Below are 27,350 nucleotides of genomic sequence, written 5' to 3'. Positions count from 1 at the left end.
GGGCACCCGCGAGGTGACCTGCGAGGCCCCCGACCCTGACTGGGCGCGGACCGTCCCGCCCCCTCCATTCCCGGGTCAGCGGAGCTGCGCGAGGCTGTCCGTCACATGACGCCGGGGCACACGTGACTCAGGGTACACATGACTTCCCGGCGCCCGACTGCTCCTGGAAAACAAGGACGCGGGGGAGCAGAGGTGAGGGGACGCCGGAGGCTGGGAGGGATCCCGGGTCCCCCAGCGGCACGCGGAGCGAGCGGGGGCGGCCGGGCTGGGAGCTGGGGCCGGGGAGCGCCGCCAGCTCCTCCCGGGGGACGGCTGCGCGCAGCCAGGGAGCCGGTAAACAGCCGGCGCCGCTTCCTCGCAGATGGTCCGAGCCGCGCCGTCGCCGCTGTTCTTCCCGCTGCTGCTGCTGCTGCTCTGGTCGCCCCGAGGCGAGGCAGCCCCCGATCAAGACGAGATTCAGTGTCTGCCCGGGCTGGCCAAGCAGCCATCTTTCCGCCAGTACTCGGGCTACCTCAAAGGCTCGGGCTCCAAGCATCTCCACTACTGGTCCGCGGCTCTCCCTCCCCGGGCGGGGGGGGGGAGGGGGGCGCACAGGAACCCACCCGGGGAGAGGACTGCGGGGTGGGGTGGGGGTTCTGAGGATCCCTGTGGGAGCCGGGCAGCAGGGAGGGCTGGGAGAGGCCCCTCCACCTGCACCCACCCAGGCCTGACCCCTCCCAGGTTCGTGGAGTCCCAGAAGGATCCCAAGAGCAGCCCTGTGGTGCTTTGGCTCAACGGAGGGCCGGGCTGCAGCTCCCTAGATGGCTTCCTCACCGAGCACGGCCCCTTCCTGGTGAGTGGAAAGCAGCTCTCTCCTCCATGACCCAGGAAAAGGAGAGGGAGGGCACATTCCCAAAGGAAGAGGGAGAACAGGGAGAAAAGGACTTTTGTCTTTTTTCCTAACATGTGCCTTTTTCTGAGCCTAAGTTTCTTTTTCTGTACCATCGGCTTGACAGGGTGGCCCTTTGCCTCCACCCAGTTGGCTCTTGGGACTTAATCAGCCATATCTTTCCTTCTCAGGTCCAACCAGATGGTGTCACCCTGGAGTACAACCCCTATTCTTGGAACCTGGTATGGGCGGTGCTGTGGGTCCTGCGGGATGTCTGGGCCCTTGGACGGGGTGTGGCGCCCTCTTCAGCTCTTTCCTCCTCCCCTCTAGATTGCCAACGTGCTGTACCTCGAGTCCCCAGCCGGGGTGGGCTTCTCCTACTCCAAGGACAAGTTTTATGCAACTAATGACACTGAGGTGAGTCCTGCCCGTGTGCCCAGCCTCCCTGGCTTTCTAAGGGTGGCATGATACAGGGAAAAACCATGGCTTTGGAGTCCATTTTTGGCTGTTAAATGCTACCCGGTGTGATCTTGTCACTGTGAAGCCACTTCCTCTTGCACAAACAGGGTGGGTTGGTGTCATTATCTGGAGATTCTTTCCAGCTCAGATACCAAAGTCTCTGGATCCCCTCCATCCTGCCATCCCCAGGTCGCACAGAGTAATTTTGAGGCCCTTCAAGATTTCTTCCGCCTCTTCCCGGAGTACAAGGACAATGAGCTTTTCCTGACGGGTGAGAGCTATGCCGGCATCTACATCCCCACCCTGGCTGTGTTGGTCATGCAGGACCCCAGCATGAACCTTCAGGTGCAAGACTGCTGCAGGGGGAAAGGAGAAAGGTGGTCCTAGCTTCCTGGTCAGGGAGGTCAAACAGGTCAACTTCCCCATCCAACCCAGACTCCTTCATAACACCCTTACCCCGAGCTGCCTCCCGTGACAGGAAACTCATCAGGCTGACAGCTCTGTTCTCTATGTTGTGTGGCCTCACCCACCCACACACACCCACAAACCACCCGGGGTTTCAGTTTCCATATTGCTGAAGATCTGGGTGTAGGTCAAGGGTGGCTCCTTCTCCTCACCCTCCCGCTGAGCTGGATGCCCTGACTGTTTCACAGGGGCTGGCCGTGGGCAACGGACTCTCCTCCTATGAACAGAATGACAACTCTCTCGTCTATTTTGCCTACTACCATGGCCTCCTGGGGAACAGGTATGGGAAGGGGGAAGCTGGGCAATCTTCAGGGTGGGACAGGGTCACAAGATCTCAGGTCTGTCCTCCAGGCACATGATATCCTGAGCCCTACCCTGGTTTATGAGCAGAAGATGGGGGCTGGGGTTGTTAGAAGGGTCTGGTGCTAAAAGGCCTAAGACTGGAGATTAGAATTTAAAGGAACCAAGGATGGCCCAGGGGCAACTAGGTTGGGGACCTACATACCACCCCCTGTGACATATTTCCTCCTCCCCTGGGGTCTGGTCACCACGGGAGGCTGGAAGGAGAAAGTGGGGTTCTTGCCTTTCCTGCCCACGGTGGGTCTCTAAGCACTTTCACTCTCATCTCCTATACAGGCTCTGGTCTTCCCTGCAGACCCACTGCTGCTCTCAAAACAAGTGCAACTTCTACGACAACAAAGACCCAGAATGTGTGAACAGTGTAAGGTCCTGCCCCCACCACGTGTCATCCCTGGTGCCCCCGGTTCGGGCACAGGACCACATCTCCTCCTGGGGGACTCCCTGCCCTGCCCCTATTGTTGTCCTATCCTGCGTCCTTCAGCAGTTGGGGTTCTCTGGGACACATGAATGTGGATGCCAACCATCACCCCTTCCTGTGATTTTCTGGGTAAATCCTGTCACTCCAGGAGGGAAAGGTCTTCTCTTACCAACCACCTGCCCTGTGCCAGGACTGCTGAACGGTGTCGGGCACGTCATACAATCTTCAGGGGAGATACATTATTCACATTTTCCAGATAAGGAAACTGAGGCCGGAACGTTGAAGTCGCAATGCTAGGAAGTAGGAGCACTAGGATTTGAACCCAGGTCCGACTGATTCCTTCCACCGAGCCTCAGTTTCCCTATGTGTGAAAAAAGCAGGGGGAGGGTAATGACAGGGTGAGGTAGGAAAGCGCTCAGTCTTGGGACAAGTTGATGATGTCGCGGGGAAGCCAGGTTTTCGTAAAGTGTGGCGGCTCGGTGTGCCGTTGCAGCTCCAGGAAGTGTCTCACATCGTGGCCAGCTCTGGTCTCAACATCTACAACCTCTACGCCCCGTGTGCTGGGGGGGTGCCAGGCCATGTAAGGTAAGAGCTGCTGGGTGCCCATTGGGCCAACCGCAGCCTCGTCTTGAGGCCCAAGCACCTATCCCCCCACTTGTCTTGCAGGTATGAGAAGGATGCTGTCGTGGTCCAGGATTTTGGCAACATCTTCACTCGCCTGCCAATCAAGCGGATGTTGCATCAGGTGTGCAAGGGTCTGGGCTTTCTCTTGGGGGCGGGAGGGGCAGGGCAGGGACGCGAAGATCCTGACTCTGTCTGTGCCCCTCAGGCACTGCTGCGTTCCGGGAATAAGGTACACCTGGACCCCCCCTGCACCAACACCACAGCCACCTCCACCTACCTCAACAACCCTCTTGTGCGGAAGGCCCTCCACATCCCCGAGCAACTGCCTGGCTGGGACATGTGCAAGTGAGGTTCTGTGGCTGCGAATGGCTGGGGGTGGGCAGCCTGCTGGGGCTTGTGGGCATCAGAAAAACTCCCCGGGATCTTTTGGCACCTGGGGCAACAGTGAGTTGTTCTACAGGGTGTTTAAACCCTAAGTTGATTTTCATCCAGTTCATTCTTAAATGGCCACGTGGTTGTTAAAATATGGGTTATGTCCATGGCATTTAGTAAGTAGACACACTCCCAACTCACCCCTCACTCCAATGCCATCCCCAGCAGCTCAGCTCTCGGTTGACCCCCTGTGAGTAAAGGTGACGAGCGGCACAGCAGGGACCACTTGGGTCCCTTTTCGATTGGTCAGTGCCCCTGCCCTACTGTTACATGCTGTAGCTCCCACACCTACGAGCCACTGTGCTCTAAATGCCAGTTGCATCCAGTCATTGAGACAACCAAAGTGTCCCTATGCATTTCTAAATGGAGTGGACTGAGGACCTCTGAATCCCAGCCCCAGCTAGAGAAGTGGCATGCCCCAGGAGGGGACTGAGTCCCAGCTGCCTGCCTCCTAGGCTAGAGCCTGGGGATAGGAGAGGAGGTCTGATCTGTTGACTCTCTTTCTCCCCCTGCCTGGTCTTCCCGGGGCCTGCCCGCGTGCTCCTGCAGCTTCCTTGTGAATATACAGTATCGCCGTCTCTACCAAAGCATGAATTCCCAGTACCTTAAGCTGCTTGCCCCACAGGTGAGTAGGGGCAGCACAGCTGGGTGCACCAGCAGCCTCAGGGCCCTGGAGCAGTGTGGCAAGGCAGAGGAAATGGGGGGGAGCGGGAGGGGGGGGGGGGCTGAAACTCCACAAAGTGAAGTCACTTGCCTGAGGTCCTATAGTTGGGAGGGTCAGGATTTGAATCTGGCTTTGGCCCCACCCCATGCTGCTCTGGTGTAGGAGGTTAAGGGGTCTGCATTCTGCCAAGAAGCCTTTAGGGTGAGAAAAGCTAGTCAGATTGTGTTACAGATAGGCAAATGGAGGTCCAGGGTGGGAGAGGGTCTTGTCCAAGGTCACCTAGGAGACACTAGCAGAGCCAGGTTAGGACCAGGTCTGTATGCACAGTGGTTAGAGTGTGGGCAGAGGGTCAGATTGCCTGGGTGCAAGTTTCTTTACTAGCCATGTGACCCTAGACACGTTTCTCACGTATCTTGAGACTCGGTTTCCCCTGCTGTGAAATGGGATTAATAATGGCATCTACCTTTATAGGTAAAGCATTTCATAGAGCACTGGACACGTAGGAAGGCAGTCAGAAAGCACAGGCATTTCCTGGTCCATCCTGTTTAGCTGGGCCCCTTGAATTCCCTTAGGGGTAGGGCTTGAACCTGGTAAGGGCCGAGACCTGGGCTTGTTCCAGACCTCCCACTTTCCCCTGCTCTGCTCCAGAAATACCGGATCCTGCTCTACAACGGAGATGTGGACATGGCCTGCAATTTCTTGGGGGATGAGTGGTTTGTGGATTCCCTCAACCAGAAGGTAAGGCAGGGATGTCGGCCCCGGGCGAGGCTGGTACAGGGGTAGGGTGAGCACTCTTGGCCCCTAAGGTCTCGAGGTTCGGTGTCTGTGAGCAGGGATGGCGGGTGGCTGCCGGCTGCTAATTCTCTCCTGGTGGGGCAGATGGAGGTACAGCGCCGGCCCTGGTTAGTGAAATACGGGGACAGTGGGGAGCAGATTGCGGGCTTCGTGAAGGAGTTCTCCAACATCGCCTTTCTCACCATCAAGGTAGGGCCTGGGCCTGGCGAGGGAGGGCTAGCTGGGGCGAGAGGGATGGGGCAGGACCCACCCTCCTTTCCCTTTCCTTCCCACTTCCTTTTATGCTGGGTTCCATCTGGCCCCCCAAGGGCAAGTTTTTGCAGTGGGGGGGAGTGGGGGAATGAAGATTGGAAGGTTTGGGCAGGGTGGGTGGAGGAGGAACCTCATTGGCTAGGGGGATCCAATGGGATGAAGGAAGCCCCCAGGGCAAGGGAGGGAATCTTACAAAGCTTTGCTCCTCAGGGCGCTGGACACATGGTCCCCACCGACAAGCCCCTGGCTGCCCTCACCATGTTCTCCCGCTTCCTGAATAAGCAGCCATACTGATGACCACGGGCAGCCCCTCCAGCCTCTCCTGCTAGAAGGGAGGCCTCCCTAATGCAAAATGCCCTGCAGGGCAGTGAGGGATTTAGCACTTTATTCCTGACGGGTAGGGCCTGGTCCCCTCCCTGCTTAAACAATGCCCTTAATGCACTGATGCCGCCCCAGGAACACAGTAGAGCTCAGGACATCCCACTGGGAGGTTGGACGGACTGTAATTGATGGACTGTGATTATGGAATTAAATTTGGTACCACTTACAACCTCTTCTTCTTCTCTGTGGCACTGGGGGTTAAAGAGGGTCCTGTAAGCTGTGAGGGGGTGAAGGAGGGGATCAGAGGCATTGGTCCTGAATGCAGCTGCCAGGGGCGGGGTTAAGGGCTCAGACAGCTGCTGTGGAGGGTGGTGGGGCACTGGGCACCCCGGAGTCCATGTTGTTCGCAGGCCGGTTCTTCTCAATCACCTCTCGCAGCCCTTTGGCAAAGTGGAGGTCAGCCGCGATGGTGAGGAAGCCCTGTGCAGCGGGGCAGGGAAGGAAGTCTGTTCATTCCAGTACTGAGGCCAGAGTTTAGAGATAAAGAGAGTCTTGGCCTTGAGGGGCTTCTCAATCTAGTGGGACAGATGGCCCAGCAAAGCAGCTATAACTTGCTGTGAAGGTGCTGAAGGAGGGGCTGCAGGAATACAGCCCGTGGGCCTCAAGGAGGGCTTCCTAGAGGAGGTGACCTCTTAGCTAAGACCTGGAAGATTAGTAGGCATTGGAGTTGGAATCGGGAAGAGTATTCCAAGGTGAGCTGGAGGGGTCTGATGTAAGATTACATGGGAGGGAGCAATTGATGAGGGAGGAGCTGATATCAGGTTGGGCTGCACTCCCAACCTGCTGAGGGAGAGGAAGGCTGTGCCCTCCTTCCCCATTGTGCCCCCACTCACCGCGTGGTTCGTCACCACCTCTCGCACAAAGTCCATCCCCTCGGGTAGTGGGATCTGCACCCCACGCCTGGTCCGCTCTGTGGGTGGGGACAGCTGGCTCAGTCTGGGCCCACCCAGGTCCCTCCCCTCCCCTCCCTCCCTCATACCCGCTACCCTACCATTGAGCAGGGGCATCACCCCAAACTGCAGCATAGTCTTCAGAGGGGCCTGCAGCGGGATCAGCTGGGAGGGAGGTGGGGCGGAGTCAGTGGGAAGAGCGGGTGGGCTTGCCTTAGCCGCTCACCCTGACCCCAGCCTCGGCCCACCCACCATTCCCAACTCACTGCCAGCGACTCCAGTGCAGACTGGTTTGAGTAGATTCGGAACCTGTGGGAGAGAAAGAAATGCCCGGTGGGCATAAATCCCCTCCATTAGGCCACCCAGGCCTCACCACCAGAACCCTGAGTTTCAGTCTCAGGTGTCCCACTTCTACACCTTTCCAGGGGGTTCTACCACTCCAGGTGTGTATTTCTTTTTATTATTATTGATTTCAAAGAGAGGAAGGGAGAAGGAGAGAGAGCTGGAAATATCAGTGATGGCAGAGAATCATCCATTGGCTGCCCTCTGCACACCCCCTACTGGGGATCGAGCCTGCAACCTGGACATGTGCCCTGACCAGGAATCAAACCATGACCTGGTTCATAGGTCGGTGCTCACAGGACATCCAGATGTGTGTTTTTGGTGAGCCGCTTCTTACAGGTCTCTTTTTTTCCACATTGGCTGCTGTTTGTTGAGCACTTCCTACATGCCAGACTTCTGCTGGTAGCTTGTGTTGCTTATTATTATTTTTGTTAATCCTCACCAGAGGATATTTTTCCATTGATTTTTTTTCTTTTTTAGGGGGAGAGAGAGAAACATCGATTGGTTGCTTCCCGCATGTGCCCCAATAGGTGCCGGGGATCAAACACGAGACCCTTCCATGCATGGTCCCACTCTAACCACTGAGCAAACTGCAAGGACGTGTGCTGCTTATCTTTATTTAACAAAAAGGACAGTGCTGCCCTAGCTGGTTTGGCTCAGTGGATAGAGCATCAGTCTGCGGACTGAAGGGTCCCAGGTTCAATACCGCTCAAGGGCACATGCCCGGGTTGCCAGCTCAATCCCCAGTAGGGGGCGTGCAGGAGGCAGTTGATCAATGATTCTCTCTCATCATTGCTGTTTCTATCTCTTTCTTCCTCTCTGAAATCAATAGAAATAAAAAAATAATAATGAATTAAAAAAGTATAGTGCTTACTCCCTGCCACACAATAAATGTGTTCAAGAAGTTAAAGTCCTGGCCAGGTGGTTCACTTAGAGCATCATCCCAATATGCCAGGATGCCGCGTTCGATCCCCAGTCAGGGCACATACCAGAAGTAACGAATGAATACATCAGTAAGTGGAATAATAAATCAATGTTTCTCTCCCCTCTCTCTAAAATCAATAAATTTAAAAAAAATTACAAAGCTAAGTTGTGCTGGGTGTCTGCCAAAACCCATGTTCTTAGGCGCTGCTGTGTGACTGTGAGCATGTCACTTAACCTTACTGGGCTAGTTTGGTCATCTCTCAAACTAGCACTTCCTTTGTATTAAAGACCACAGCTCCTCAGTGGCTTATTGGTAAGAGAATTTTAGGTCCCCAGCTCTGTTAGGCAGATGTGATTATCCTGAAGACACTGAGGCTCGGAGAGGTTACGGGCTTGCCCGAGATTCTCAGACGTCTCATACTTGCGCAGGTCCAGATGTATGCGCAGCGCCTTCCCCTGGAGGGCCATCTTGGCGCTGAGACGGGCGTCCTGGGGGAACGTGGGGAGGGGGAACGTGTTACTCACCAGGCAGGTACCCAGCCCACTTCTCTCCAACCCTCCGCAGCCCTCACTGTGGTGCGCGCACCATGATCATGCTGGACAGCTGGACCTCAGGCTGGTTGGGTGGGACCAGGGCGACGGTGACACTGGCAGTGACAGAGACGGTGGTGCCGGAGGGCTTGATGGTACAGTACGGTGGTGCCACAACACGCAGCTCCAGCTTCAATGGGGAGTCAATCACTGCAGGGCTTTGCTATGGAGCAGGGAGGGAGGGTCAATCCCGGATCTGTTCCCAGGTGAGCCCCGGAGGTGGGGGACTCAAGATCTGCCCTCTGAGAGCCCAAAGGACAAATACGAAAAAGGTGTAGCTTCCCAACCCTGCAGAATTGTGTCCAGCCTCTGCCTTTGCTCACACAAATGTCTTCTAGGAATGTCTCCTTCCTTCTCTCTCTGCTTTCAGTTCTCAGTATTCATGACCCATCGCCCATCCACACTCCTCGGAGACAGTCCATGTCCCAGTCCCTGCCGTGTCTCCTTTCTCTAAACTGCTGTGCTATTTCTTCTAGGGGGCAGTGTAGACACACTACTAGGTTTCCACGCTGATCAACAGTGCTTACTCGTAACCAGACATTTCATTTAAACCTCACCATAACCATGTGAGGCAGGTGTTCTTTCCCGAGATGGGGGAATTAAGGCACAGAGAGGTTAAGTAACCTGTTCGAGGTTATATAGTTACTCGTTGCAGAACTGGGATGCAAACCCAGGCAGCCTGGCAATAGAGTCCATGCTCTGAACAGTGCTGGCCATAAGTTGGATGATGGTGATGACAGCACCAGTAACAGCAGCTAGTGTTCAGTGAGCACTTCCTCTGTTCCAGGTACGGTTATACTTGCTTTATGTGTATTAATTCGTTTAATCCTCATGACAACCCTACGAGGTTGTACAGTGTAGTGAATGCCAGTATGAACAGGAATCCCAGATTCATAATCCAGGTTCAAATATCAGCTCCATTTATAAAACTGAACCAAGGACACCGAAATATTCCTTGTTAAATTTTAAGCTCCCTGCCTTGGCTAGTTTGGCTCAGTGGTTAGAGCATCAACCTGCAGACAGGAGGGTCGGGGGTTCGACTCCCAGCCAAGGGCACGTACCTTGGGTACTTTGGTTGCAGGTCGTCCCTGGCCCCGTTGGGGCATGTGCGGGAGGCAACCAATCAATGTGTCTCTTTCACTTTAGAGTCCATGTTTCTCTCCCCCTACTTTCCCTCCCTAAAAAAAATCAATGAAAAAAAAATATCCTCTGGTGAGGATATCCCCCTTAAGCAAAGGAAAATAAGCAAAAAGAATAACATCAGTCATTAAAGCCCCTGCACTTCCTTGGAGAGCTGGGTTCTCAGCTCGTCCTCATCACGGCTTCATGAAGGACAGACGGAGCAGGAACTAGTGAACCCCCTGCACAGACTTGGCCACAGGCTCAGCCAGGTGAGGGGACTTGGCTAGAGGCCAGGTCTTCTGTCTACTCCATGGCTGCCACTTGGGGCCTCCACCTGCACACCTCACTGGTTCCCTACGGGTGGTGTGCCCACCCACCCTGGCCACCTCCCTCCGTCCCGCCAACACTCACCAGCAGGACAATGCTCCCAAAGTAGGAGGCCCTCAGCAGCATGTCCAGGTCCTTGGGCACCTGGTCAGGAGAATTAGGGGTGAGGCAGGGTCATCAGAGCTCCATCACAAGCCCCTCTTGCTCATCCCACACACAGGCCCTGGCATACCTTGTCCCCCACCAGCGACAGCTGCAGGGCCCCCGCCTGGAAGTAGCTCTCCAAAGCAGAGTCGAAGAAGAATTCAGAGAAGGCGACGTACACCATCCGCTCCTCCTCCTGCAGCTGGGGCTCCACTGCCCGGTTAGGCAGGCTCCAGTTCCCCTGGGCCAGGGGAAAGAAGGCCCCCTGGAGGAGGGGGATCAGGGTTAGGACCCAGGCAAACTGGTCCCGCACAGGGATGTCTCCAGGCCCAGGGCTAGGCCCTGAGGAGTGGGGAGTTGGACCCAGTTGTTGTCCTTGGGGGACCCATAAGTACATTTCCTAAAGGGCAATGGGCCTAGCCAGAGTGGCTTAGTAGTTGTGCATTGACCCATGAACCAGGAGGTTATGGTTCGATTCCCAGTCGGGGCACGTGCCCGGGTTGCAGGCTTGATCCCGATAGAGGGCACACAGGAGGCAGCCAATCAATGTTTCTCTCTAAAATCAATCAAAACAGCCCGGTCAGTGTTGCTCAGTGCTTGAGTGTCGACCTATGAACCAAGAGGGCAGGGTTCGATACCCGGTCAGGGCACAAGCCCAGGGTTGTGGGCTCCATTCCCATAGAAAAGGAGAGCCACTTGCTTAGGGTCACACAGCTAGAACGTGGCAGAGCTAGTATCTGAACTTCAGGCCTTCCAGCTCTGGAGTCTGGGCTCTGAAACTGCTGTCCCCCACGAGGAGCAAAGGTGCTGTGACATCACCTCTGAGCAAGTCTCCACATTCCGAAATGGGTACCTGACTCACAGGATTATGAGAGGATGAAATGAGATTATGTGCACAGAGTTCTATGCCCAACTCCTTCAGGGGACGTGGGGAAAATTGGTGCTTGAGCAAAGGCCCTGAGGTAGGAATCGAGGGACATACTTGAGAAAGGAACAGGGTGAAGTTAGAAAGGGGGGGCCAGACAAGAGTAAAGGCTCCAGTGCCACACCCAGGAGATGGAGCTAATTCTGTAGGCAGTGGGAGCTGCAGCATTCCCGGCAATGGAGTGGCTCATCAGAGCTGTGCTTTAGGAAGATGAAACTGCAACTTTGGGGAGAAGGAGGGAATTTGGTGACAGACGCACCAGCCGGGCAGCTCACCCGGAACTCCATGTCCATATAGCTGCTAGAGACCACGGGGTCCTTCACGAGGGAGTAGTCAATGCCAACGAGCTTGTCCACAGAACTTCGCACTGTGAGGAACAGCACACGTTACTCTAAGCTGGGTGAGGCAAGGTGCTTAAGCTGTCTGGGCCTCAGTTTCTCATCCATAAAACACTTCCCTCAGTTTTATGTGGAAAGCACTTAGTGCCTGGTGTGCATAAGTGCTCAATAATGGCAGCTATTACTATTTTTATTACTATTTTTATTACTACTACTACTACTACTACTACTACAGGGGTTTCATCAAATCCCTAAACAAGATGGCAAGGGATTCCTTTCCCTCATGGTTTCCCCTGCTTCCTCCTTCGCTGCCCATCCCCACAGCTGACGAAAAGAGAATTCACATTAATTAAGCACCCATTAAGTGCCAGGTGATGGACACAAGTAGGGTCCCAGTGATCAGCAAGCACATACTGAGGACCTTGACAACCAGCCCCTCAGTTAATCCTCACAGCAACCCCAGGGGGAGGCCTCACCAGCAAAATGAGGAAACCAAGGCCCAGAGAAAAGTGAATCCTTACGTTGGGTCATGCAGTAACTCAGCAGCGGCCACCTACCTCTGCAGCTGGGGCTGCATGTTCTTAGGGGTTTACTCTGAAGTACTGCGTGCCAGCTGTGCACCCAGCCTCCTTCTCACCCCCATTCCAGCCCCAGGGCCTGACCCAGAGCCCCCCACCCCTCGCCCCCGCCAGCACCAACTCACCAGGCACAGTGTCCAGCAGGGAGTTGAGCAGCACCATCCCTGCATGGTGGATCACTGGGCAGATCTGAGAGGTGGGCACCAGAGTCAGGGTCTTTGAAAGAGAGGTCACCCCCACTGTCCCCCAGACTTGCCACTGCCCACACCTGCTGGTTGAGGAGGAAGTGCATCCCTGAGGTGACGAATGTGGAGAGGAATTGATACACTATCCTGTGAGGAGAGAATAGAGCCGTGAGTCCAGACCTTGCCCCTATCCCAGTCTAGGTCCAGGAAAAGTCACTGATCAGGGAGATGGAGGCAGGGGGTTGGACACATCAACTTTGACTGAATTACCAGCGCTTTAATAGAGGTTTTCCATGACTCATGCCCAAATCCCCTCAGCCTGATTCTCAAGACCTCTCCTACACCAGCCCCCCACCAGCCAAATGAATCTAGCCACAGTTCCTCAAACCTGTTCTGCGCATCTCCACCTCCATGTGGTTACCCATGGGCTCCCTTCTGCCCTCAATGCCCCCATTCCATATTTCCCAGTCTGGGCTCAGATGCTTCCTCTTTTAGGCAGTCTCCCCAGACTGCCCTCCTCTGAACCCTGAGAGCACTTTCTTAGTCCCTTTCAAGGCCCCAGTGACAAAATTTTTTCCCCTCCAACTAGCCTCTGCTCTTTTCTGAATCCTCGGGACTGGCATACACCTTGTTGAACAAGTAAAAAATTGACAGTGTACTTACACTATATGACCCTGTACCGGAACCAGCATAAAGTCCCCTTCTCAGCCCCAAACCTGAGCCTATGTTATTATTTTTGTTATAATTAGTAAGAGCCACCAAATATTTAGCACCCAGTTCATGTCCAACCGTGCACATTTATTCTCACGGTTAAGTGGCTAGCCACTTATTATTATACTAGAGGCCCAGTGCATGAAATTTGTACACAGGTAGGGTCCCTAGCGCTGCCGGCTGCCTGCTGGGGCCTTCCTTCGTTCTGCACCACCCTCTGGTGGTCAGTGCACGTCATAGCGAGTGATCAAACTCCTGAGGGGACACTTTGCATATTAGGCTTTTATATATATAGGTGCCAGGTGCTGTTCTAGTTTTACATATATTAACACAAACAGGCCTCACAACATCTTATAAAATAGATTTGATTATCATCCTCATGTTACCAATGAGGAAACTGAGGCACAGAGCTTTAGGGACTTGCCAAGGTCACACAGCCAGGGCATGATGGCGCTGAGATTTGGACCCAGTTGGTCTGACTCCCAAGCCTATGCGCTTTGCATTGCACTAGGTGGATGGGCTGTGGAGCCCAAAACGGGTGCACTGGGGTTGGGAATGGGGCTTACTTGAAAGTTCCTTCGAAGGCTGCATACAACTTGGAGACAGAGGCCTGGCAGGAGACGTTGGCCACTTTGACTCGGCCAGTGGGATCTCGGGAGAGCTGCAAAGCGGTGTGGATGGATATACCCTGGGCAGAGGCGTTGATATAGCCCCCATCATAGCTGTCGGGAGCGGGAGCAGGGTTAACCTTCACACAGCCTTGGAGTCAACCAGGCCTTCACTGCCTGCTCCCCACCCCCATACATCATGATACCTCTTAATAAGGCTTCACCTTTGCATTTACCATTCTGCCAAACCTTATCAACCCTTACGAAGTGGGTATGACTGTCCCTATTGTACAGATTAAAAAATTGAGACTCAGAAAGGCTAAGGGATTGCCCACAGCCCCCATCCCCAGCCCTCCTGATCCACTTGCCACTCCCCTGAGGGTGCCAGGTCCTCACAAGATCCAGTAGCGAAGCTGTCTCCGAAAGCGCAGCCCCAAGGAGGAATTGCTGGTCTGCAGCACCAGCTCCTGCTCTGGCTGGAAATGGAGCTCAGAGGATGTCAGCTGCATCTCTGTGACCGTCACCCTGCAGGAGGCCTCAGGGTCACATTCAAAGCCAAGAGGGGATCCCGCCCAACCACGAGAAATTCAGCCCCTCCGCTTCCAGTCCGGGCCTGGAGAAACTGGGATGGGTGGAATGGATTATCCTACTGCTCCTCACGTGCCCACCCTGGACTCGGGTGGCTCAACTTGGGCTAGCGTAGCTCAAAGATGGGCTCCTCCTGACTCAGGTGTTAAAAGTAAGCTTCAAGCTATAACCGGTTTGGCTCAGTGAATAGGGCGTCGGCCTGCGGACTGAAGGGTCCCAGGTTCGATTCCGGTCAAGGGCATGTACTGTGGTTTCGGGCACATCCCCACTGGGAGGTGTGCAGGAGGCAGCTGATCGATGTTTCTCTCTCATTGATGTCTGACTCTCTGTTCCTCTCCCTTCCTCTCTGTAAAAAATCAATAAAATACATTAAAAAAAAAAAGTGAGCTTCATCTCTCCTTGTTGCTGGCACTCCCTTCCCGCCCACACCCTGGATTTTGTCTCCATCACCTAAGATCCGATCCACCTGTCGCCATCGTCCTAAACTACAGGCCTTCCTCTTCTCCCCGGACCTCTCCCATTAGCTCCACCCGGGTGCCCTAAACCCCACTCTCGTCCATTGGCGAGTTTCAGACTCCTCTTCTCTGGTACTCTTTGACCACACCTCACACCTCAGCTCCACTTAGCTCAGTGGTTCTCAACCTTGGCTGCACATTAGAATCACCTGCGAATCTTTTTAAAATCCTGATTTCTGGGCCTCGCCCTCCGGAAATTCTGTTTCTTTGTATACTAATGTTGTGGCCCCACTCCATAACAAAGAAACAGACTTCCGGAGGTGGAAGCCCAGAAATCAGGATTTTAAAAAGATTCCCAGGTGATTCTAATGTGCAGCCAAGGTTGAGAACCACTGACTTAGCTGTTCCTGGTCCCGCTCACATTTCCTAGGCCACGCCCACCCGCTTGATCCCACCAATGCCGGCAGGCTTAGCCTTCATCGACTTGGCCCATCCTATTAGGCTCCGCCTCCCCATTGGCCCCGCCCCACACTCGCAGCCCCGCCCCGTGGCCCCTGCTCACTCGGAGATGTTGTAGTAGAAGTGGCCCTCGCGGCCGCCCAGGTCCGGGATGGTGACCGTCTCCAGCTCTTGCTCCAGAAAGCGCAGTCCCTCCTGCTTCACTGAGGCAGAAGCAAGGCCTTGGCTCCTGCGCCCACCTTGGGGTGACCCCACCCCCCACCGCCCCCGCCCGCCCCGCGCTTACACAGCTCCAGCGCCTTGGAGGTGATGCGGATCTTGCAGCCGGGAATCTCGGCGTCGGCCTGAGCTCCCGCCAGCAGGGCCAAGAAGAGGGCTGCGAAGCGGGCCATGACGAGCGGGCCTGGGGGTAAGGTGGGGTCACGGGAGTCACCAGGTCCCTCAACTCTCCTCGGAGGTCCAACCGGAGGCGGGGCTGGTCCGGATCGTTACGCTCGAGATGGCTCTTCGGGGAACCTGGGCCAATAGTGTTGACAGACGCAGAAAGTGAGGCTGGAGAGGTTAGCGACTGGCGCTCTGGCTTCCAGAGGATGTGGGGCACGGGGGGGGGGGGGGCATCCTTGGTTCCCTCGTGCAACCGCTCCGTGACGAATTTGGACCTTCCGGGGAACAGTCCCGCGTCTCCCCAACAACCTCTCCTTTTCTTTAGCGGAGGGCGGGCACGGCTAGCACGTTACCATGGGAACGGCTGCACGCGCATTCTTGGGGGGTAGCTTGCAGTCTCCATGACCCCGAGCCTGGGGGGCCGGGGCGGGGAGCGGGGCGGAAGGGTCTGCCAGCTCCCCTGGGTCCTAAGTCCCTACCATCAGGAGTTTGCCTGGTGACCCCCATCTCAGCGCCCTCCTTCATGGGGTCTCCTCCCCACCTGGGTTCAGTAGACCGCGCTGCTCGGCGAAGGTCTCGGGGTGGATGGGGACGCACCCCAACTCACTGCTGCGGAGCTGGGACGGGAGGGTCGGCGTGGTCACGTGGGGCGGCGGTCAGCGCTGGAGGTCTGGGCGGCGGGTCTGGCTGGCCGCGCGGGTCCAGCCGCCTTTATAAAGCCCGGCCCTCTGACCCCCCTCCCCTTCCCGCTCTCTCCTCCCCCCTCGTGGGCTGGGAGGGGATGGGGCGGGACGCTGGCAGCCCCGAGAGTGGAGAGAGCTGTACAGAGCCCCGTGACAAGCCCGGCCGCTGTCAAGACAAGCGGGGGACCCAAGCCGGGTGGAGGGAGGCAAGTGCAGGAGTCGGCCCGCTGGCACCGGCACCAGCCGTCCCTGCTTCGCTGGTTCAGATTCCAGTTGCCCATCTCCTCCTGCATGTTCCTGGGCAAGTCACTTCGCGGGTCAGCCAGTTCCCTCTGTAGCGAAATGTGTGTGATAAAAGGAACTGCCCCTTAGGCCTTTATTACAGCCCCGGGCAAGCCAGAAAGTCAATGCCACAGGCACATGTTTTCCTCCCGTCCACCCACAATCCCCCAACTGCCTCTGTGTCACTACCTGGGGACGGAAAGGGCCCTGCAACCTCTCCCACGGGGTCCAAGCAAGTCCACACAGGCTGCTGGAATCACCCCAGAAGGTTTGGCATTTGCCCGGGAACTGTGAATTTTTGTGTGTGAACCTTTGGAGCTAGGTTCTCTGAACAATAACACCCCCGCCCCCATCTCCCTCTGAAGATCTACTGCCTGCAGTGTTCCCAGCTCCTAGGACAGGGCAGAGTAGGTGCTTGCTACCTTTTGGTTGTCAAACTGATCACAGAGGAAAGGAGAAGCAATAATGACTAACGTCCGTTGAATACGTATTGAGCGACAAGCGCTCATGCCCAACTTGCATTTGAGATCTTGCTTCCCAGGATGTCATCAGCGTGGCTTAAATAAACTCTAATAAAAATTCTCTAAAAGAAAAGAAAGAAACAGAATGTCTCCCTTCCTGGGAACCCCTCCAGTCCCAGGCGAACCAGAACGTTGGCCTCCCTAGATCACATGAGCTCATTTGGCTTCTGAACCTGTGAGGTGGGCACTGTCGTTAACCCTCTTCAGGCAACTAAAGGTGAAGGCCATCCTGTGGCCTCTATCGGGGAACCCATGGACTCACTGTTCAGGGAAGTGGGAGGTGGGAGGGGGGTGGTCATAGCCCAGTAGCTAAAAGCTTAGACTCTTGTGTCTGACCGCCCAGGGTTCAAATCCTAGGCTATAAATTCTTAGTACCAAGTCTTGGACTCCTCCCGTAAGCAGCTCTGAGCCTCAATTTCCTCATTCTAAAAGGGAAACGATAAGCTTATTGCAAGAATAAACTCAGTGGGCATAGTGCATGTGCTGGGCATGACGCGTGGCACACCATGAGCACCACATAAATGCTAGCTGTTATGATTAGGGGACAGACAGCAAGCAAGCAAGGCAGAACGGGTGTAAGAGAACGTGCTAAGGATATCCAGAGGAGGAAGTACTGCAAAGTCCGTTTGAACTCTAGTAACCCTCGCTCTTCCTGGAGGAAACCTGGTGGATGTTAGTTTTCTTTTCTCTCATTAAATGCAGCGCAAGCTCTGTCTTTGTGTCATTGTTGTCTCGTATAAGATCTTATCCCTTGCAACTGACGCCCCCCCTGCAGCCCCAGCGGGCTATAAATGTAGCTATGTAACCTTGTACCAATGGTTTAACCTCTCCGGGCTTCTGTTTCCTCATCTGGATTGCTTATGAGATTAAATGAGTGAATGCATTTAAAGGGCTTACTAAGCACCTAGCGTTGATAAGGGCTCAAAAAAATGTTAGCTACAGCCCAGCCAGTGTGGCTCAGTGGTTGAGTGTTGACCCATGAACCAGGACGTCAAGGTTCAATTCCAACTGGGGCACATGCCTGGGTTTAGGGCTTGATCTCCAGTGTGGGGAGTGTAGGAGGCAGCCAATCAATGATCCTTTCTCATCATTGATGTTTCTATCCTTCTCTCCCTCTCCCTTCTTCTCTCTGAAATCAATAAAAAAATTTTAAAAATGTTAGCTACAATCATCAGCATCATTAGCCATCACCCACCCGGTGGCTTTCCATCACACTTGGAATAAACTCCGTCTTCCTTGCCCTGACTTCCCCGCATGTGATAGGGCCTACCCCGTCTCACCTGGCACCACTCTCGCCCTTTTTCTTTCTGCTCCGGGCACCCTGGCCTTTGGTTCCTTGAACACGCAATTTGAGTTATTCTTGCGCAGAGCCTTTGCGTTTGCTGCTCCTGCTGCTTGGAATGCTTTTCCACCTAATCATCCCACAGCTCGCCCCTTGTCCTTTTGGTCTCAGCTTAAACGGCACTTCTTCAGAGAGGTCCTCCCTGCCCACTTAGAAGTTACTCTCAATCGTATCAGCTTGGTTTCTTTTCTTCATAGATCTTGTTACGATTTAATATTGGTTTATTAAGTTACTGGCTAATGGAGACATTGTCTCCGGAGAGCTGGGATCTGAGTCTCTATTTATTCCCAGTGTCTAGAACAGGGCCTGGCACAGAGCCGGTACTGAGTATTTGCTGAGTGACTGAACTGGTTTGGAGCCCTCACAGGTCCCTGGGAGCAGGTGAAACCTACACAAGCCTGGGATTCTTTTTCAACTCCTGCACCTTCCAGTCTCAGTCCAGCTGACTCTAAACACAGCCCTGGCCTGGGCCGAGGGACAACAAGGTGCAGTCACTGACCTTGATTCCAGGAACTTGCCTACTCAGTCTGCCTCTCTCCCTCATTTGGGTTTCTCTGTTCTCCCAAAATTTTGCCTGAGGATGGAGAGATCGGACTCTCCAAACCCCTTTCTACTTTCACTCCTGGCTTCGGAGAGGGAAGGGGAGACTTCCCTCAAAGGGACAGGAAAGAAAGCCTATTATTGTGCAGCCAGCACAGGGATATTGCAAACAAAGAAACAACCAAAAACAGGATACAAAAGCAGCGAGTTCTGGAACCAGACAGACCTGGTTCAGTCCAGTCCCAGGCAAACTATCACTTTCTAGAGCAGAGGTCAGCAAGCTCTTCCTGTGAAGGGCCAGAGAGCATATTTTAGGTTTTGCAGGCCCTACAGTCTCTGTCACAGCTGCTCAACTCTACCATTGTAGTGTGGAAGCAGCCCTCAACAATATTGAAGTGAACACCCTGTTCGATGGATTCAGCCAATGGGCTGTTTGCCACTCCCTGTTCTACAGTAAATTAAAAAGTAAATCTCTTTTTTCTTTTTAACAAAAAATATTTTACTAAAACACAAGATTTACAGAAGTTTGCAGACAAGCCATATAAAATGGTCACAAACTCTTCTTGAAGGGAGGCTTCCACACTTGACAGCAAAGTCACAGTGTGATTAGTGAGGGCCCTGGTGTTTGTTTAATGTTCCCATTTTGGGTTCAAACAATCAAGCTTGTCCATCTACAGCGTCTAAATAAAGTGAGACTTGGTTAGGGCCTCTTGTGAAGAACTGGTTAGCTGCTTTTAACCAGTGCAATCCGATCACCGTAAACAGGGGGAAAGGCGCTCATAAAGGTAAAATTAAACAACTTCCCCCCTCAAAACAACAATAAAATAAAGAAAAACACCCACCCCCTGCAGCTAGCCCTGGCAGCCACCTTCATTCACAGTGCTTTCTACTAAACCATGATGGGGGTAAATAAATAAAAGCAGAGGGGTCACTGCTTGTAAACACTTCATAGCAATCCAGATGGCACTTCTAGCTTCTGCTCGTGCTTTATAACAGGGAGTCAGGACAAGACCTAGATTTGCTAATGTCACCAAAGGACTGAAAGATGTCTGGGCTTTGATTCTGTAATATTTCTAAGACTGTGTCCATTAAATGCAAACAAAAAAGGAAGAAATCTTGGCAGAACAGAAGTGATGCACACTTGATGATCAGATCGATTTAAGTATTTTCCATGGCATATAGCCTAGTCCCTGCTCTCGCTGCTCCTAAACGGGGGGCCAGTTCACTGTCCCTCAGACCGTTGGAGGGCCGGACTATAGTTTAAAAAAAAAAACTATGAACAAATTCCTATGCACAATGCACATATCTTATTTTGAAGTAAAAAAACAAAACGGGAACAAATACAATATTTGTATTTGCATGTGGCCCACGGGCCGTAGTTTGAGTACCCCTGGTAGTCCCTGTTCTCGCTGCTCCTATGGCGTGGGCTTCGTTGGTCTTCCATTGCTCCGCCACGTCATTGGCTACTGGGTCATCTGGATTGGGAGCACTGAGCACAGCCTGGATGGGTGGCAGAACGGCATGAATCTGCAGTGCTGGGACCAGTTATCTTTCAAAATATCTAAACGTGTTCTTCTCAACTTGTCTGCATTAGGATGTCAAATGTCGGTCATGAAACGTACTTTAGGTGCTGCCATCGGGTATTCTTCAGGATGGAATAGCTCAAGTTTAAAAGCCCCTCCCTCGAAGGGGGAATCCTGGGGGCCGGCAGTGACCACATGAAAATAACGGGTGTTGCTCTCATCTGGTTCTGCTTTAATTCCAGGAACTGGCTCTGCCAGCAAACGCTGGGCTTCCTTGGTAACCCTGCGGGGCAGCCTGGCCGTCTTGTCAGGTCCCAGCTTTGGCCTCTGACCTCAGAAGGATCTCTTGCTCTGGCTGGTATGGCTCAGTTGGTTGGAGCAAGGTCCCATGCACTGGACGGTTGTGGGTTCAATTCCCTGGCAGGGCACAGACCCAGGTTGTGGGTTTGGTCCCCTGTTGGGGTGCCTGTGAGAGGCAGCCAATCTCTCTCTTCTCTCTCTCTCTCTCTCTCTCTCTCTCTCTCTCTCTCTCTTTTTCCCTCTCTCTCTCTCTTTCTCCCTCCCTCACCTCTCCATTTTAAAAAAGAATTCATTAAAAGTAACTCTCTTTATGGGCCTCAGGTTTCACATCTGTAAGTGGGAATGATCTAGTGCCTACCTACCTCTCTGGTAGGAAATTTTAATGTAATAAAGTATATAAAGTGCTGAACCTAGTACTGAGCACACCAAAATGCTCAATACAAGTCTCTGGTTATTGCTATTAACTAGTTTTGTGTGTTTTTTTCAATCCTTACCCCAGGATGTTTTTCTATTGCTTTTAGATGGAGTGGAATGGAGGGAGGGGAGAGAGATTGAGAGAGAGATAGACAGACAGACAGACAGACAGACATGCATTGGTTGCCTCCTGCCCGCACCCCAACCTGGGCCTGGATGAAACTGCAACACAGGTATGTGCCTTTGACTGGGATAGAACCTGAGACCCTTCAGTGCACGGGCCATCACTCCAACCACTGAGCACACCTACCAGAGCTTAACTAGTTTTTTAACAACAAAAACTTTACAAATATTAATTCACTTAAATGTCATAACATCCTATAAGGTAGGTATCATCATCCCATTGTACAGACCAGAAAACTGAGACCCAGAGACATTAATTTGGTCAAGTCAGTCTGGCTCCAGAGCCCATGCTCTTAGCCACTCCCCTGGACTCTCTTCTTTAATGATCCCACTTAATCCTCAGCAATCCTTTGAGATAGCTATTACGGCCCTTGTTTTGCAGATTGGGAAACTGAGATAAAGCAGGAGGAAGTAACTGGTCTAAGCAAGTAAACACAGTTCCACTGACCACAGGACACCAAGTTGGATTTCTGCCCAAGATGTCAACATGTATCGCCTGGCTCCCCACTCCCTCGCCCTGTCTCCAGCTGTGTTTTCTTTGGATTTCTGCATGGCTTGGAGAAGCTGTGTCAGCCCATCTCCCATCCTGACCTTTCTCCCACCCCCAACACCCACCCTGGCCATCCCTCAGGAAGTGACCTCCACCCTCTCCCTCTGCCTGAGCCCATGAGCATTGCAATGCATGTGCCTGTATTGGTCAGCATGGGTGAGCCTGGGCACCTGTGATAGGGGACCCAGTTAGAACTAGGGGCAGAGTGTGTTGGGTGGGGGAGGGGGCAGATTCAGGCTAGGAGATTATATCTCCCAAACAGGTGGAATGACCACTTGTTTCAAGAAAGCAGTTGGACAGAACTGTCCCCTTGGGGGGCAGACATTTACCAAATGGAGAGACGGGAAATAAAGGGCTATGGCTTTCTGAGTTCAGTTCAGAGCTGTCGACAGCTTTCTGTGGCGTCTAAACCTTGGAGACCTGGTCTTTTGCCTTCTCCCATTTCCCATTTGCCTTCTCCCATTTCCTCCTTGCAGACCAGTTCCTCTTTTCTGTCGAAGGAGACAGCCACCTGGTCCCCAAAGGCCCTTCCAGGTTTGAAACTCAAGAATTCTAATGCTTCTCACAGGGCGTGGCTTCCCCATCTCCTGGGTTCTTTTCAAGCCCTGCCCCTGGCACCTCTACCACTCAGCTCCCATGTTGACCTCCAGCAGCTCACTGGCCTCTCTGATTTCTTTCTCCTGTTTTCTTCACACTCCACCTGCCTCCCAGTTCCTATGCCCCTTGCAGCCTGCCTGCTAGCAGACTCTCACTCAGGGGGCCCCTTGGGAGATGGCCCTCTCAGCCTCCCTCTTTGTTTTTATGAGTCATTCACTCAGCATGGGGCTCCCAGCTTCTCCTTACGTTGAGGAAGGGGTGGAAGGTCTGTAACAATGCTATCTAGATGTTCATAAGCCAGTAATAGCATTTCCAAGTAACAGGAAGGGAGGGAGCAGCAAGAGGTCTGACTTTTTCTTTTTGAAAGTATATATTTATTGATTTCAGAGAGGAAGGGAGAGGGAGAGCGAGATAGAAACATCAATGATGAGAGAGAATCATTGATCGACTGCCTCCTGCACACCCCCCACTGGGGATCGAGCCCAAAACCTGGGCATATGCCCTGACTGGGAATAGAGCCGTGACCTCCTGATTCACAGGTCAACACCCAATCACTGAGCCATGCCAGCTGGGCATGACTTTTTCTTTTGATAAGAAGAATGGGCCACCATCTTCAGCCTGAGTGTCTCTCTCTCTCTCTCTCTTTTTTTGCAGGGCCTTCCTAACGACTGCAAGAAGCACCCAACACATTCCAGCATCTTGAAAATTTTTCCATGAGGCTCTAATACTACACAAATGCTGACATAAACAGACTTTGATCTGACAAGGACTGCCAGCCCTCCATCCAGGAATCATGAGGACATCTTAGCCCTCCAGTTTCCCTCCTCTCTTCACCCTGCTAGATCCATAATTCATCACCCCCTTCCCACCCCACCCTCAGTGCTAAATTCTGCTCCTCTCTGTTTTCTCCATCTCAGATCATGGCACACCCTCCACCCAGATGCTCGATTGAGTCAAAAACAACAGGAGTCATGTTTAACTCCTGTTTTCTTTCTACCACATGTCAGCAAATAATTGTGTCTCCACCTCCCAAAGATGTCCCACATCTATACTTTCTCTTCCATTTGCACCAACACTAGCGCAGTGGTCGGCAAACTCATTAGTCAACAGAGCCAAATATCAACAGTACAACGATTGAAATTTCTTTTGAGAGCCAAATTTTTTAAACTTAAACTATATAGGTAGGTACATTGTTATTAACTTAATTAGGGTACTCCTAAGGCTTAGGAAGAGCCACACTCAAGGGGCCAAAGAGCCGCGTGTGGCTCGCGAGCCGCAGTTTGCCGACCGCGGCACTAGTGCAAGCCAGTTTCATCTTTTACCTGGACAACTTGCCCCACCTCCCTGCCCCACTATTGCCCCTGTAGTTCTAGTCTTACTGCACTAACCAAAGCCATCTTTAAAAATAGAAACTATAGCATTTTACCACCCCTCTCAAAACCCTCCATTGCCCCCTCCCCCCATTGCACACAAAATAAAAGCTGGACTCTGGCCATGACCGCTGAAAGGGTCTAGCTAGCTCCTCCCTCTTTACTACTCCACCCTCTACCTCTGTTTGGAAACCACCAAACTCACTCAGCCTCAAGCTTTCCATGAACGCTTCCCTCTACCAGATACACCTTTGCACAGAGATTTTTGCATAGTTAGCTTTCTTCATTCACTCAGACCTCTACTTAAATGTAGCCCCCACCGAGAGCCTTCCAGCATCATTACCCGGCATTCTGTTCAACTGTTTTGTCTGCTTCTTCCAGGAGACTGTGAGCTCCCTGGGGTGGGAGCCTGACACTTCTCCATGGCTGTATCCCTAGCCCCAGCACAGGGTCTGGTCCATGGAACATGGTGGTTATTATCATCTGCAGACCCTTTGAAAGGAAGAGATTGTATCCCAGACTGTGTGGCCCTGGCCTGATGATCCCCTGAGCCTCTAAGCTTCCTGTAGTTCCTGCTGGCACCACCATCTCCTGGCATTTCTCTGGGGTTATCTGCAGCTGGTCTGCAGCCAGGAATGTCATACTTTCTTAATCTCTTTCGGAGCCTGAACAATCCTAAGGTCGTGGGAGACACCCCTCCCCCTCAGCATCTCCGCTGGCTCCTCGCCGAAATCCCAGGCCCCTTCCTCTGGGGGCCCATCTGCGGGGGCCTGTGCCTGTGGTGTTGGGCGGCAGCTTGTTTCCCACCCCAAGCCCATATCCTTCCTGGGGTGGGAGAGGCTGCTGGCCAGCATGTGCTCCCCTAAGTGCCCGGAGACAGAAATCAGACTTAAAGTTAGGCCACTTGTTCTCAACCCTTTGCACACGAGCAGCTTTTAGGTAGGGTGGCTTTGGCTTTGTTCTATTCTGTTTTGAATACCTATGCCTAGGCCCTGAACCCCAAGATTCTGGTTTAATTGGTTTGATGGAGCCCGGGTATCAGTGAGTGTTTGTCAGCAGGCCCTCGCTGGTGCCCCAGGAGGTTGTTAGTTGGGTTCCTGATCACATGCCCGGGTTGCTGGCTCGATCCCTGGTTGGGGGCGTGCAGGAGGCAGCTGATTGTTGTTGAGCACTCACACCCATGTTTCTCTCTAAAAAATCAATAAACTGTTCTTTAAAAAAAAAGTTCCTCAGCAGGACATAATAAAAAAGACCAACAATTACAAGTATTGGCAAGAACCCTCATACTCTACTGCTTGGAATGTTAAAATAGTGCAACAGGTTTGGAAAACATTGGGCAGTTCCTTATAAAGTTAAACATAAATTTATTCTACGGCAATTCCACTCCGAGGTCCCGATAAGATGCCCCGACCCTTATCCTGTATTGTCCACCCAACAAAAAGGAAAATGTATGCCCACACAGACACTTGTACATGAATGTTCATAGCAGCTTTATTCATAATAGTGCAAACAACCCAAATGTCCACCAGCTGGTAAACCGATAAACAAAATGCATATACCTATACAATGGGATACTGTCCAACAGTATAAAAAGTATGAACTCCTGATACATGCTATGCACATGTATGAATCTCAAATACATTATGCAAAATATAAGAGGCAAGACATAAAGACTACATTTTATATGATCTCTTTCATAGGAAAGGTCTGCAAAGGCAATCCTATCAAGACAGCAGTTAGTGGTTAACCTGGGATGGTAGCTGCAGAGAGGGGTTGACTGTAAACAGTCACAAGAGCTCTGGGTGATGGGAATCTAGAACTGAGTTGTGATGACTGCACAACTGTGTAAATTTACTCAAAATCACTGAACTGTCTTTTGGTGACAGCAAATCTAGTGGTATGCAAATTACACCCCAATAAAGCTGTTCAAAGGTTCTTCCCAGCCAGGGCTGAGATCTCTGGGTTAGAAGCCAAGTGTCCTAGGAACCCCTCGACTGGGACCCAGCTCAGTTGGTATCCTCCCTCCAACCCCCACTAGGGCTCTAAGTCAACATTTCCTCTGATCTCAGAATTTCAGGAAGCTGCTAGCTGTCACCCTGACTTCTTTTTTGAAGACGTCTGAAATTTAAATCTGCTGACTCGGCTCATATGGGTGTAAACATCATGGCTCCTGGTCAGCTGACTCGGCTCATATGGGTGTAAACATCATGGCTCCTGGTCACTCTGCCAAAAATAGAAAAATGGGCATCAGAGGGAGTGGGCGTCAGAGGGAGTGGGCGTCAGAGGGAGTGGGCGTCAGAGGGAGTGGGCAGGATGATGGCGGGACACTACAGGTGCCTCCACCCCGATCCTGAGATGTGCTGACCACCACCTGGGGAGGCTGAGCGCTAACCCAGGACAGAAACTGTATTGGGGTCCCAAGGCCCTGGTGTGACCTCTACCTCCTCTGGTCCCTAGCTGTGCTCAGGCTCACTCATTCTCCCAACATACGGTACCTGTCCACACCTCCAGGATCTGGCGCAGGCTGCCTCCTCCCCCTTCCTTGCCACCTGGAAAATCCTATTCTTTCAGCAGGTTCAGCTCCCAGTCACCTCTTGTGAAGTCTTCGCCTTTGCATGCCCACCCCCTGGACAGACTCCCTGCAGCTAAGAGTTTGTGTGTCTGCTTCTCCCACTCCTGTGTGGACTCCCTGAGGGCGAACAGCCTGCCTTACTTAGCGCTGGTTCTCAAGGTTCCAGGACACATCGGGCCCAGCCCAGCGAGAAAGTGAAAGGGAGCAGGACACCACATCAGACACTGACAGGGGCCGCAAGACCAGAGGAGACGCCCCATTCCCCTCATCTATTCGTGGCCTAAATGGCTTCTCTCATGTGGCCCCAGAATGGCCAGCGAGCCACTCCCTGCAGAAACCACAGTTGGGGTGGGAGCCTCCCTTCCATCGCCTTCCTGGAGCCAGGCCCACTCCATTTTGGAAACTGCCTTCATGCAACTGAAACTGCAGAGCAGGGCCTACGGGTTGTATGGGGCTCAGCCAGCCTGGACGGGGCAGCCTGGAGCAGGGTCATGCTGGTGCTCCCCTTCCGCACCGAGGATATGTGATGATATGTGGTGGCCTCAGCCTGTACGTTTCTATTTCTGCTTTGTCCTGCATTGAGGGTGGCTCCCAGCCAGGACTGGCTGTCGCTGGAGAAGCCTGGCTTTTCCAACCATCTCTCCCAACCCAGCCCTGCCGTCCAGAGAGGCTTCTTAGTCCAGAAAAGTTGACAGAGTGCTTGAAAGCCCCAGGATCTTTGCTCAACTGCTCACCCCCATTTCAGAAGTGGAGGATGCAGGGACTCTGCCAAACTGGGTAGCTCATGCTTTTCTTGGCATCCCAAAGGGCACTGCCTTGGTGTTCCCATCACAGAAACCAGAGCCTGGAATAGAAACGGGGGTACCCGAAAAGGTCACCCAGACCCAACCCAGTGTAGTCTGCCCACAGTCCACAAAGATTTAGTGTCAGGCATGGCACTGGGCCTGAGGCCAAAGGGGAACACTAGCCCTGGCCCTGCCCTTAAGCTGCCACAGCCTAGTGGACGAAGAAAATGGACACAGCCCTGGCCCGTGTGGTGCAGTTGGTTGGAGTTTCATCCCATGCACCGAAGGGTCTCGGGTTAAATTTCAAGTTGGGGCACATACCCGGTTGGGGCATGTACTGGAGGCAACCGATGAATATTACTCTCTCACGATGTTTGTCTCCGTCTCCCTCTCTCTCTT

General features: G+C 53.0%; 2 protein-coding genes and 2 long non-coding RNA genes across 6 annotated transcripts; 2 read left to right on the top strand and 2 right to left on the bottom strand.

Annotated features, from left to right (window-relative positions):
• The first annotated feature begins 51 nt into the window (after window positions 1–51).
• Window positions 52–5,884, top strand: CTSA (cathepsin A). The gene is made up of 15 exons (XM_006091369.3): window positions 52–192; window positions 362–546; window positions 721–832; window positions 1,060–1,110; window positions 1,199–1,285; window positions 1,517–1,672; window positions 1,981–2,072; window positions 2,429–2,513; window positions 3,064–3,155; window positions 3,237–3,315; window positions 3,400–3,539; window positions 4,176–4,251; window positions 4,939–5,028; window positions 5,170–5,274; window positions 5,548–5,884. Exons 1-15 carry the CDS (start codon window positions 139–141, stop codon window positions 5,629–5,631), a joined length of 1,488 nt encoding a protein of 495 aa, XP_006091431.1. The 5' UTR covers window positions 52–138; the 3' UTR covers window positions 5,632–5,884.
• PLTP (phospholipid transfer protein) lies at window positions 5,822–15,986 on the bottom strand. 3 transcript variants are annotated; one of them, XM_023756209.1, is made up of 16 exons: window positions 15,897–15,986; window positions 15,192–15,421; window positions 15,009–15,108; window positions 13,800–13,928; window positions 13,362–13,517; window positions 12,168–12,231; window positions 12,025–12,088; window positions 11,259–11,350; window positions 10,147–10,323; window positions 9,999–10,058; window positions 8,461–8,628; window positions 8,296–8,363; window positions 6,875–6,917; window positions 6,710–6,773; window positions 6,552–6,628; window positions 5,822–6,138 (listed from the first exon to the last, which is right to left on the bottom strand). In XM_023756209.1, the coding sequence occupies exons 2-16, from the start codon at window positions 15,295–15,297 to the stop codon at window positions 6,007–6,009; spliced, it is 1,500 nt and encodes a 499-aa protein (XP_023611977.1). In that variant the 5' UTR covers window positions 15,298–15,421; window positions 15,897–15,986; the 3' UTR covers window positions 5,822–6,006. The 3 variants fall into 3 exon arrangements, with proteins under 3 accessions (XP_023611977.1, XP_006091433.1, XP_023611978.1); XM_006091371.3 differs by having other exon boundaries at window positions 15,831–15,985; XM_023756210.1 differs by having other exon boundaries at window positions 15,887–15,985.
• Window positions 15,987–21,067: 5,081 nt separating this feature from the next.
• LOC102418880 lies at window positions 21,068–23,731 on the top strand. The gene is made up of 3 exons (XR_002829913.1): window positions 21,068–21,127; window positions 21,460–22,161; window positions 22,879–23,731. It is a non-coding gene; the product is annotated as an uncharacterized LOC102418880 (long non-coding RNA).
• Window positions 23,732–25,060: 1,329 nt separating this feature from the next.
• On the bottom strand, window positions 25,061–27,336 carry LOC106697651. The gene is made up of 2 exons (XR_001348790.1): window positions 25,817–27,336; window positions 25,061–25,772 (listed from the first exon to the last, which is right to left on the bottom strand). It is a non-coding gene; the product is annotated as an uncharacterized LOC106697651 (long non-coding RNA).
• Window positions 27,337–27,350: the final 14 nt, after the last annotated feature.

Source organism: Myotis lucifugus, unplaced genomic scaffold (genome assembly GCF_000147115.1).
Source record: "Myotis lucifugus unplaced genomic scaffold, Myoluc2.0 scaffold_90, whole genome shotgun sequence".
NCBI lineage: Eukaryota > Metazoa > Chordata > Mammalia > Chiroptera > Vespertilionidae > Myotis > Myotis lucifugus.
Note: the sequence above shows the minus strand (reverse complement) of the source record. Positions and strands in the feature narration are given on the sequence as shown.